The sequence below is a fragment of the Juglans microcarpa x Juglans regia genome, chromosome 8S, assembly GCF_004785595.1.
Source record: "Juglans microcarpa x Juglans regia isolate MS1-56 chromosome 8S, Jm3101_v1.0, whole genome shotgun sequence".
NCBI classification, from domain to species: domain Eukaryota; kingdom Viridiplantae; phylum Streptophyta; class Magnoliopsida; order Fagales; family Juglandaceae; genus Juglans; species Juglans microcarpa x Juglans regia.
The window spans coordinates 16,970,326-16,982,426 of record NC_054609.1 but is presented as its reverse complement, the minus strand read 5'-3'; the positions used below and the strand labels follow the sequence as shown (position 1 = coordinate 16,982,426).

Here is a 12,101-nt window from a genome sequence, read left to right as displayed (position 1 = left end):
TATAGCCAACTCATTCAATATAACAACAATGTAGACCTCAAAAGCCATGCACAGTACTTGTCTTGTCTTGATCATTCTCTCTTGTTCCCTTCTCCGAAATTAAAAGAAAATTTCCACATAAATTTATATATATAGGCCCCCCTCTTCTCTTTAAGATGGCTGGCTATATATGACTTTGATTGCAGAAATCTTGAAGCTGGCCGGCAGGGCTGCCCCAATTTCTATTGCATTACAAACTTTTTTCAGTAGAAAATTACCACAAAAGGTTATAGTACTGTGCATGCCCCTCGCCATAGCTTTAAGGTGCATGGCTTTGATTTGATTGCAGAAATCAGCCTTTGAAGGCTAGCTAGCTAGCTAGCTGCCTCAATTTCTATTTTCTATTGCATTACAAACTTTTTCAGAAGAAAATTACCACAAAACATTATAGGGCCCCTCTTTAAGATGGCTGTATGACTTTGATTACAGAAAGGGTGCATGGAAGCTAGCTGGGCTGCATATTTGAGTTAGAAAATAGTCTTCGTTAGCTGGTCAAAACTCTCAAACAGCAGCTGATCATGTGTATAGAGACCTCAGACTATTAAATTTGGTTCTTTTACCCTTTCCTCCTTTGACGGTTGGATCTGTATTTTCAAACCTTTCAGCGGTCAATGTTCAAACTCTCCCTACTACTAAGCAAACCCTCTCTCTCTTGCTCTCTCTCTCTCTCTCTCTCTCTCTCTCTCTCTCTCTCTACAAATATCTATATATAGTTTTGAACTTTTCTCTTGAGATATTGTCTATTTTAATTATCTAAGAGGTTTGAACATTGAACTTGGAACAGTACCGTCTGTGAAACACTCAAAGCTATATATATATATATATATATATATATATATGTAAAGCTCTCATAAAGCAGCTTACAGGTTCCATATATTTTCATTGCCAAAAAGGAAAAGAACAAGTACATATCTCTTTTCCTTTATTCTTCTTGGTTTTTGAGAAGTTTTGTACAAATGCCTTTAGGTTGGAGGAGGAGAAGGAAAGCCAGCCATGACGGCAAAAAGCATCCGGGAAATTCGGACATGGAGCTCGTGATCCCGAATCATTTCCAATGCCCGATATCCCTTGACTTGATGAAAGATCCCGTCACGTTGTCTTCTGGGATTACATATGATCGTGAAAGCATCGAAACCTGGCTTGAAGCGGGGAACTTTACGTGCCCGGTCACGAAGCAGATGCTGAAGAATTTTGATCGGATTCCTAACCATGCGCTTACGAAAATGATCCAAGATTGGTGCGTGGAGAAGGAAAAATATGGAGTTCAACGCATCCCTACACCGAGAATTCCAGTAGCGCCGGTTGAGGTCTCGGAGATTCTTTTCGGAGTTACAGAGTCAGCACGACGGTTGGATCAATACAGGTGCTTAGAATTGGTGCAGAAAATTCAGAAATGGGGTGCAGAGAGTGAACGTAACAGGCGATGCATCGTTGCAAATGGAGCGGCTGCTGTACTGGCTGCTGCATTTGATACATTTGCAAATGAATCTATTGAGAGAAATGCAACGGTTTTGGAAGACATATTGTCTGCACTGAATTGGATGTTTCCAGTTGATACGGAAGCCCAGAAATCCTTGGGATCTCGAGCTTCTTTAGGTTGTCTGGTCTGGTTTTTGAGCTGCAGAGATCTTTCGCCAAAGGAAAACTCCCTATCAGTATTGAAAGAGCTTCTTGCTTGTGATCAACAGCTTGTGGAAAAGGTATCAAGCATTGAGGGAGTGAATGAAATACTAATTGAACTCGTTAGGAAGCAAATCTGTCCAACCGTTACAAAAGCTTCAATCATGGTAATTTTCTACTTGCTTTCTTCTTCTTCCTCTGCCAGTGAGAAGATCAAGTTAACATTTGTTAAGATGGGTCTGGTTTCTTTAATGCTGGAGATTCTTGTCGATTCGGAGAAAAGCATAGGCGAAAGGGCTTTGGGTGTTTTTGACGGAATTTGTTGTTGCAAAGAAGGGAGAGAAGAGGCTCAAAGTAATGCCTTGACAATACCAGTCTTGGTGAAAAAAATATTGAGGTTATCAGACTTGGCCACTAAGTATTCCATTTCTGCTATTTTGAAGCTCTGCAAATATGGAAGCAGGCATGAAGCTGAAAGAGTACTTTTGGTGGAGGCTCTTCAAGTTGGTGCCTTTCAGAAGCTTTTGTTAGTGATTCAGGTTGGTTGTGGTGATGAGACAAAGGAGAAAGCAACTGAGCTTATGAAACTGTTGAATCCTTACAGGGTTGCTGGGTTTGAATGCATTGAGACTACGGATTTCAAAAATCTCAAAAGGTCATTTTGAGATTGTGAAGATATATAAACTAATTCTTTGTTAACTTTTCATATTTTCTGATTAATATATATCCAGTTTACCATACGACTCTGTGTAATTAGTAATTTTTCTTTTCTTTTCTTTTCTTTTTGTCGATCGATCCGCAATCATGCAACCAAAGTGCAAACATGCCATGCAGAAGCAGCGCATGCATGCAGCAGATAGGGTTTAATTTAATATGTTTTCACAGAGAGCATAACTTGATCTGATGCTGTTAGTTTTTTCCTCTTATATTAGATGCCAACATTGGAAATTAGTGACAGATATTGCATATATAGCCACAGTACAGTTTCTGATCCATTCTCTAAGTAGATCGAAGATAAGAAGTCGTTAAAATGCATGCTTTCTGCGTAATAGATCTATCAGCTGCAAACTAAAAACCCAAGAAAATAGTAAGAAACTTAAAATTTATGACAGGGCATCTTTTTTGGGGGCTGGAATCAAATTTAATTGAAAAATGAATGTGGGTTAGACTTTTGGAAAATGAAAGAACAGGTAACAATATTGCAGAAAACTCTTTGGTTGATCACAGATGTTTATATATTTCTTCCATTGCATCCACCATCCACTATGTACACCAGTACATGATGATATGGACATGGATATTATTATCATGAAAGTGATACGAAACTGATTGATGGGAGTTAAAGTGATAAAGCAGTACTGATTGATTGGAGTTACTAACATATGTATTAAGGGGGAGGCCTCATGAGACATGCATTGAATTTGAGCCCTTTGGGAAGACAACATGAACACAGAACACCCCACTTGATTTGAACTCAATCATAAGCCGATCGAAACTGCTGATCATGAATATTTTTTAGGTGTGTTTATTTGTGCGGTTTGATTGGAAGCTCAGACATTAATTATTTGAGTTCCAAACTCCTTGTAATGTGTGTCTGTCATGGTATGGTGTGATGGATCTTTCCTATCTCCATCCATCAATCATCACACGCCATATTTCACATCAAAGGTTAAAGGGCAATGAAGGGTTACCAAGATTTGTGGATGATAATTAAGCATATATCCATTAGAATTCTGCTCTGATTGTTATTTACAAAATGTACAATTAGAGATCATGTTCTTTTCGATGCAAAAGATGGCTGAATCTTCAAGAAAACAAGCATTAATATTCTCTTTTTCCCCTTTTGTTTAGGAATAGAAAACAAGCGTGATGAAGGCTATATTGGCGTTGGCTCTCAAACATCAATATTTTGTAAGAAATTCTTTTCTCATCGGTCACTATTTATTACCTTACACTTCATACTTTATAAAAAATATTCCTATGCTATATGAAAAACATCCACACATTCTATAAAAAACCTATAAGTATAGAGTGTAGTAGTGAATAGTGGCCGATACGTAGCATTCCTCACTTCAGGAATATCTCATAATTTTTGAAGTCTTCAAATTTCAAAACGGGAAAATTTAAATGTAAGCGCACTAATACACGCACTCATTTAATATGATTGGTCAGAAAGTAGATTTTATTGAAAACAATGTTAATTTAAATTTAGAATATGAAGACAACAATATTAATATGCAGATTGGTACGCAAACTTGCTTGTATATAATAAAACTCTTTCAAAACATATTTACGTTATTTTCATCACAAGGTCGACGTACAACGGCTTGACATATTATATATGTAGTAGCGGCGTGCGTATTTGGCTTTAGAGACACGAAAATTAGCTGTATTTTATCAGAGGATAAAAGCAGCATATATCAAGCAAAGAACATAATTTAATTTAAAGAGTATGCGAAATTTACATATCTAAAATTCTATCTAATATTAATATTTCTTTTTTACCAAATCAAGAAGGACGCAATTTTTTATGCAATCCAAAGTTCATGTATTGTGACCGGTAAACTCATCTCAATTCATTTCAACTCATTATTACAATTTTTTCAAATTTTAATATAAAATATAATAAACAATTCAATTTTTTTTAATTTTAAAATAATAATAATATTAAAAATTAATATTCTAACAATATTTTATCATCTCAAGTCAATTTAATTCAACATTCAAATGCAACATAGAGTACGACAGGAAACGATGTCCTAAAACTCACTGTTTTCAAGTATCACACTCGAAAAATGAGTGAAAACCCAAGAAAAAAAAAATTAAATAAAAAAACAGAAGGCAAATAAGCATATGCTGAGGCCGATCGACAGAAAAGGAACAGGAAGAAGAAGAGATCGTATATCAGAGTGATCAGAAGCCTCTTTTGGGGGGATTTCTAGCTCATGATGGGATTGTTGTTTGGTGGGGGCAGAGAAAAAGGGTGAAGGAGACGCGCGCTCATTTGCATGTTGCGACTGTCACATGAGCTTGTTGGATCCCCCATCGATTTCAATCTATAAATCAGCATGATTTCAAGTGGAAATTAAGAAGCTGGCATACTATCTTCTGGTAAGAGAGAAAGGTTACATACCCAGAAAAAGGAGAGAAAGATCAAATGAATGTTAATTATAATTTGGTGGTTAGAACTTAATTATCAAAGAAAAAAAACACTGATCACTTTGTTCTCAAACCCATATATATATATCTTCAGTAGTACTGTCATTGTTTGTAGAACTATACAGGGCACCTTTTTCAAAAGCAGTTCCAAAAGATACTGTGATTTTGTTGGCTAGTTGTCACCATAATCCTACCCTTATTACTTGATTGTTATTCGCCCACGTTTCTAAGCTGATTGCCTTTCAGATTCAAGTACATGTTCATCTGAAATATGATAGTTGCTGCTGCTCGATCATTTCCTATTTCCTGGATGGTTTATGTCTTTTTATTTATTATTTGCTTTGCATTTGTTTTATTAAAATGTTTATTGAGATTCTTCTTGCATGCCCACCATTTTACTTAAGAATATCTTTAAATTATTTTATAAGCAGTCAATTAATATGATCATAGGAATAAGATTTCATCAGATATTATACAATATTTTCTTGATTTGACTCCAAATTTTACAAACCATCCTCTTTTTCCCTTTTGAGTAATGATAGGAATAAGATGTTTATTGTCTATCATTTTTCTTGTACTTATTATTTATTTTAATATATCACTTTTTTTTTTTTTGTCATCAACTATTTACTTTTGTGGTATTTTTTTTTTCTTTTGCTTGAATTGCCCAATCCAAAGGGAAATGCTTGATCACACCAAGAATCTTAAATAAAAAAAAAAAAAATTAAAAACTGTTGTAACTTGATATGATATAATAGATTATTAAACACATTTTTTTTTATAAAATAGATATGACATATCACATTAAGTCAAATGAGAAAGGATGTGTACAAATCTCAAATAGATAAGCTTCACACAAGCTTTTGTAAAATGTAAATCCTACCGAGTAATGCTACTCATCATCCTAACTTCTATCATCCTATGATATGACAGTAGGTGATTAAAAATTATTTATTATATTTTATTTATAAACCTATCATCTAATGCCACATCATGAAATGATAGGAAGATGATGAGAACTAAGATGAATAGATTTTTTACAAATAGCAGCAACGTCAAGTAGCTTCTAACCAGTCTAGTACACTTGGATATGGGGCCGCTATATCCAGCTCAATGCTATTTCAATTTTCAATTCCTTTACCCGCTCAAAAGCCTATCTTTTTCTTGAGGGAGAGGATTAAAGGTTTCAATGCACAATGCATTTTCTCGACACCACTGTTTAACAAACTTGATAGGGCATCAACCACACAAAGGCCTCAAACTTGATCTTAAATTAGAAAACTTGTGGCATAACCAAGTTCCCAAAAGCTCAAGTGGGTGGACAATTGGTTTTCGATGCAAAGAAACAAAAACAAAAAAAAAATCTCGTCTTAGTATGGAAAAACGAAAAACGAGCAGCAGCTTCAAGCCACATATAGAGCATGCCACAAGCACAGATGACTGCAATTGGACGTGCATGAAGTTCATGACACAACAGCAAAGTTCATACAGTGTTGAGCAAAATAAACTCTGTCGATTCCCACTAATCGGATAGAAGGGCATGGATAAGAAAGCTACTGTTCCTTGTATCTCTTCTCCACTTCCTCCAAGCTCTGGATCTCCTTGTGATACTTGCAAATGCGGTACATAGACCTGCACAACCATTCAAAAGACATTTAAAACTATTGACATCAACTAAGTGTAGACTCCTAAATAAAGCATCCAAATAACAAGAACAATGGATAACTGGAAATTACCAATAGAGAAGTATTGATGCAGCACACAGAACGCCATTCCTTTGAGCTTTGTAAATCTACACAACATTGGTCCGAGGTAAGCATATGAAAGGCTGCAGAAGTACAAATTATCCATACTTGAACTAGTTTATGCCATGGGAAACCTAGGAATGGAGATGGCCTGTGCATTGGTTATGCAATCACCTTAGAGCTAACTGTATTCTATTTACTAATGCTTATTCAATCACACGTTTTGAACCCTTGTCAATCATTGTGTGGATCCTATGAAAAGAATTAATTTCCATTTGGTTCTGTTTGGTTCAATTTTTGCATGGGAATCGATAGTAAGATCTCAAATTTACCAGGCACAAGACTCAGGAGATTGTTTCTTAAAAATATCCTGTCTTGAATGCATCTAAAATGTATTTTTCTATTTAAGGCAATTAAGTGAAACAAGTACAGTATGCAACAAAGGAATTATAGTTCGATAAAAACTTTGTTGAAAAGAATATGTCCAAATCCCCTATCACTGCATCTTGTATTTTTCTTTTTTTTGATAAGTAATAACATCTTGTACTTTTCTCCCCTCTTAATCCCACCATGCTCCCTCACTCCGTCTATCAAAAATAGAGTGGTAGTATATTCTCAAATTAGAGAAAACCTTTCTCATCCCGTTATTTCAATACTAGGCCCTTCTCCACCACCATCCCCAAAAATATATACACAGCATGTCAAAAAGACACAGAAGGCATAATACCTTTCGAAATCTAAAGAAGCTCATAAAATTGACACTGCAGGTTTACAGACACCCCCATTTTTTTATAGGTAATAGAACTTATTAATCTATGTGTTTGGATAGTGAGTTAAGTTGAGATGAGAGTTGAAAGTTGAATAAAATATTGTTAGAATATATTTTTTTAATATTATTTTTGTTTTGGGATTTGAAAAAGTTGAATTGTTTATTATGTTTTGTTTAAAAGTTTGAGAAAGTTGTAATGATTAGATGAGATGAGATGAGTTAAGATGGTTTTTGAATCCAAAGAAGGCTAAAAATGAGTTAAAGGTGCATCCAAAGACACCCCCTGAATTAATATTAGAGAATTAAAAAACGCCAACAATCTTATAGCATAAAGAATGAACCACACTCAGCAGAACAGATAATAATCAGAACTTCATGGCTAAATTTGTAACACCCAGGAACATTGAGAATATGAATAACCGACATAGAGTGGGAAGGTTATAAGGGTAGTCATGAGTACTGAATCCCATACTAGCTTGAAACTGGATCTTAGAAGTGATCCCAAAGAAGCTTCAAATTGACTAGTTCTCTTGGGGTTATAGCGTAGATGTGGCTAGTGCTTTCCCCTAGACAAAGAGCCTTGAATCAGGCATCACTTTTCGGTGGAAATGGAAAAACATCCTTCATTAAGTACAGATAGACCTAGCCGTAAAAATCAATTCAGGCTTTTCAGTTCGTAAACATTTAAAAAAAAATCATAATAATATGCATTTCTGTTTCTATCAGCCCATACGAAAGAGTAGCTATAATACCATTGAATAAGAGTAGCTTTAATACCATTGAATAATTAGATTCATACGGCAACAGGGCATCTGCTTCAACTAGTTTCTCCAAAACTAGAGTATCTTCCAGTGTGTGTTTTGACTATCAATTCTTTTACCAAAACATCGATCATCCCAGTTATAAAAAAATGGAATTTTTGGGCTGTCATAAATATTAGGGTTCCAGGGAAATTTTAAACCAAAGACAACCTTCAATGAAATCTAAATAAATCCACAAACAAGATAGCAGTGCCAATTTGGAATTGCAAAAGCAACTTCCAATACATTCCACAGAGAATCCCACATCAGAAGAACTAGCCCCTTTTGTGTGTGTGCCGGTGTTGGGTTTTGTTAAAATATCTAGAAATACAATTAGAGTCATATAAATAACAAGTGTCTCGTCCAAATTCCGAAGTCTTAGATGCTTATAAAATTAAAATAATTAGCTCAAGGAAAAAAAAAAAGAAGATGTACAAGAACACGAAATGTCGAAACCAAACGAATTATCTAATTTTCCAAAATGTAGAAGCACAGAATTTAATAAATAAACGATATAATCAACTTTGAAAATAAACGGAAAATAAAAGCAGAAAAAGGGAAAGAAAATCTTACGGATTTCTCATAGCGATCTCTCTCAGCAGCAGTGCAGATCTCGGACGTGCACATCAAGCGATGTTCGTTCTTCCAATATATATCTGCAAATAATCAAGAAACACTAAACTCCAGATCTTCAGAAAATATTTCGAAATCCATTTTCCTAATCACCCGTTTGTACACCGAGAAAGTACCAAAACCGAAAAAAACACAGTCAATTCTCCAATTGTCAGGTCAGCAAACCAGAGAAAGCCCTCTTCTTAGCTTCTGAATGGCCACAACAGGAGCAAACACCTTATAAGACCCGAAATTCTCATTCATTTGACCCTTGTTTTCTTAGCAAAGGATTAAAAACAAACCCGAGATTAAAGAAAAAACAAAGAAAGAAGGAAATAGAGAGAGAGAGAGAGAGAGAGAGAGAGAGAGAGAGAGAGAGAGAAGGGAAACATACCCAAGAGCTGGAATCCTGCGAAGGGGACGATGAAGAGGGCAGGTTGCAGAATAAGAGAAATCAAAGAGACCAGACGATCCTTGACGAACTTGGGTGAAGGCAAGGTCAATAAAACGGCTATGGCGGCCTCTGCTGCCACAATGTACGTCAATATCATCCACTGCAACGCCATTCTCCCCTCTGCTCTTCTTCTTCTCTTTTCTTCTTCGGTATTGGATCAATGGATTGCAGATGCTACTTGCGAGGCTTAATGACTAAGGTAAAACGACCGGAAAGAGTTTCTATGGGTTTCCAGGGGTGAGGGACAGTTCGGCGAGTGTGGCTCTCTTAACCGTTAGATTTTAGAAAAGTGAAATGATTTGTACGGGCCTTATTGGGGATAAACTCATTCATTTTCTAACAATATTACGTATAGTCTCTATTTTTAATGTAATTTTAAATAATTTTATTTTTAAAATTTTTTAAAATTACAAAAAATATTTTTAAATATTTTTTCTCATTTAATAAAAGGTTTACACATTCAGTTCCAACTGAGAATTGTAAATAAAATTTCTCTTTATTTTTTTGAGTTATTCTACGTGGAAACCTTATAATTACAACTCAGATAATAGAGATTTGTTATATATAAATCACTATTCATCCAACACTTCATACCGGACAATTTTTTTTTTAATAAAATGTGGGTGATATATGCAGTGAATAATAGCAAATAAAAAGATTTATTCCGGATAATAATTTGGGAGGAAAATCTCCCAATCTTATAAACCCTATAAATTTTTAAGAAAATTTGAACATTAGACTTTAGAGAGACCATATCATCAAGACCAAGACCTTTATCACTTGAGCTAACCCGTAAGGTTGATAAACTCTTTCATTTATTTTCTTCACTTGTTTTCCCATTTAAAGTTTGATATAAGTTAATAAAATTAATTGCAAAAAATTAAATTTCATTTGTTTTCACAACTATTCTTAATTCATCTTATCTCATCTCATCTAATTATTACAGTTTTTTCTAAATTTTTACACAAAATAAAATAAATAATTCAATTTTTTCAAATCTCAAAATAAAAATAATATTAAAAAAATATATTCTAACAATATTTTATTCAACTTTTATCTCAATTCGTCTCATCTCAATGATCACATATACAAAAACAAACTAGGAGTGAAGATAATTATTACTTGACCTGCTTCAAAAGGGAATTGAGTTAATTAAAATAGGCAGATAAGAATTTTCAACAATTTCTTTTCTTAATCAGTTTATTAAGTTGTTTTAAGTGCATAAAATATTGTTTCGGAGGAACTTTCTCCAATCCAAATCGGAGGAGATCCTTATTTTCAGTTGAAGAGGAGAATAAATACAAGTATTAAGTCTATATAATCATTTAAAAATTCGTCCAATCACTCATTATAAGATGTGATTCCTAGCATGTTTGAACTGCTTGGCACTACTATTCGCCAAAATCACACACTTTAATTTTAAACGCATCAAATGTGCATTTGTTTGATAGTAATTTGTCACTCAATCTCTCAGTTGCATGCTAGGGAGACAAACTAAATGGATATTTCTAAGCCATAAGGTCGATTGAATTGAATTTATTTGAGTCGAGATTCTCTCTAATTATTTGACGAAATTAGATGATTCAATTTTAAAAAGAGAAAGACATATCATGTGGACCTTACAATATATATATGTGTGTGTGTGTGGACCCTTACATACGTAAGTATCCTTAGTAGTGTAATAAGCGAAAGTAACTTGAGAGGCGGTAGAGATGTCTTTTAATTTTAAATCAAGTTTAACAATTTTTACTGAAACTTCTAAAAATTTTATGAGATTTTGATCTCTTCTTTCTGAATTATCAGCAATAGATCTAGCAAAGGAACTTCTGGTTCCAACAAAAGAATTTCTCCTTCCATAGCATGTTTGAAGTGTGTTTATCTTTTTCCAGTAGTCTATCCAATTCGGTCAAGCAATTGGAAAGGATCTCCATCGAATTCAAGTCCAACAAATTCAATTAGAACTCCATTATTACAATGCATCTAATATAGTTGTCAATTTTAAAAAGAGAAAGACATATCATGTGGACCTTACAATATATATGTATGTGTGCGTGTGTATACCCTTATATACACAAGTATCCTTGGTAGTGTAATAAGCGAAAGTAACCTAAGAGGCGGTAGAGATGTCTTTCAATTTTAAATCAGGTTTAACAGTTTTTACTGAAGCTTCTAGAAATTTTATGAGATTTTAATCTCTTCTTTTTGGATTATCAGCAATAGATCTAGCAAAGGAACTTCTGGTTCCAACAAAAGAATTTCTCCTACCATAGCATGTTTGAAGCGTGTTTATCTTTTTCCATTAGTCTATCCAATTCGGTCAAGCAATTGGAAAGGATCTCCATCGAATTCAAGTCCAACAAATTCAATTAGAACTCCATTATTACAATTCATCTAATATAGTTGTCAATTCTCACTCTTTTTACATATCTGTCTGTTTCTTTTGGATTTCACCTTAAATTCCGAATTCACATCTGCAAATTGACATGACATAGAAGGATTGTGGTGTTAACATGCACAAGCTCATGGTGATCCAAAACCATAGACAAATCAGAAAACCCTAGTCATAACCCATATTGGTCAAATCCTTTTTAGTTATTTGCACTGATAGATCTACTCGATTTCATTTTTGTACATGATGTAAACTCCATGACATGTTTGGAAATATATCATACCATTCAAATAATTTCGTTTTTTTTTTCCTACCAAAAGATCAAGTACTCTGCCTATCAGTTCAACTAGCCAGGATTCATATATGCTCCAGGAAATTTCTCTCTGAAGGTAAATGGAAATGAGTAGGATATTTCAATCCAGAACTGGTAAAATATTAAAGTATAATCGAGGAGCACCAATAAACAATGAAAATGAGTCCAATATTGAGGCTATCTGTTGTTTCCTGGCTTCAA

The 12,101-nt window shown here is 34.3% G+C and overlaps 2 protein-coding genes across 3 annotated transcripts; one reads left to right on the top strand and one right to left on the bottom strand.

The window, feature by feature from the left end:
- Positions 1–911: 911 nt before the first annotated feature.
- Positions 912–2,524, top strand: LOC121244066 (U-box domain-containing protein 21-like). Of its 2 annotated transcripts, XM_041142106.1 has the most exons (2): positions 912–1,826; positions 1,920–2,524. In XM_041142106.1, exons 1-2 carry the CDS (start codon positions 996–998, stop codon positions 2,322–2,324), a joined length of 1,236 nt encoding a protein of 411 aa, XP_040998040.1. In that variant the 5' UTR covers positions 912–995; the 3' UTR covers positions 2,325–2,524. The 2 variants fall into 2 exon arrangements, with proteins under 2 accessions (XP_040998040.1, XP_040998039.1); XM_041142105.1 differs by having other exon boundaries at positions 912–2,524.
- A 3,556-nt stretch (positions 2,525–6,080) lies between these two features.
- LOC121244370 lies at positions 6,081–9,482 on the bottom strand. Its single transcript, XM_041142422.1, has 4 exons — positions 9,139–9,482; positions 8,706–8,788; positions 6,555–6,610; positions 6,081–6,450 (listed from the first exon to the last, which is right to left on the bottom strand). Exons 1-4 carry the CDS (start codon positions 9,308–9,310, stop codon positions 6,372–6,374), a joined length of 390 nt encoding a protein of 129 aa, XP_040998356.1. The 5' UTR covers positions 9,311–9,482; the 3' UTR covers positions 6,081–6,371.
- Positions 9,483–12,101: the final 2,619 nt, after the last annotated feature.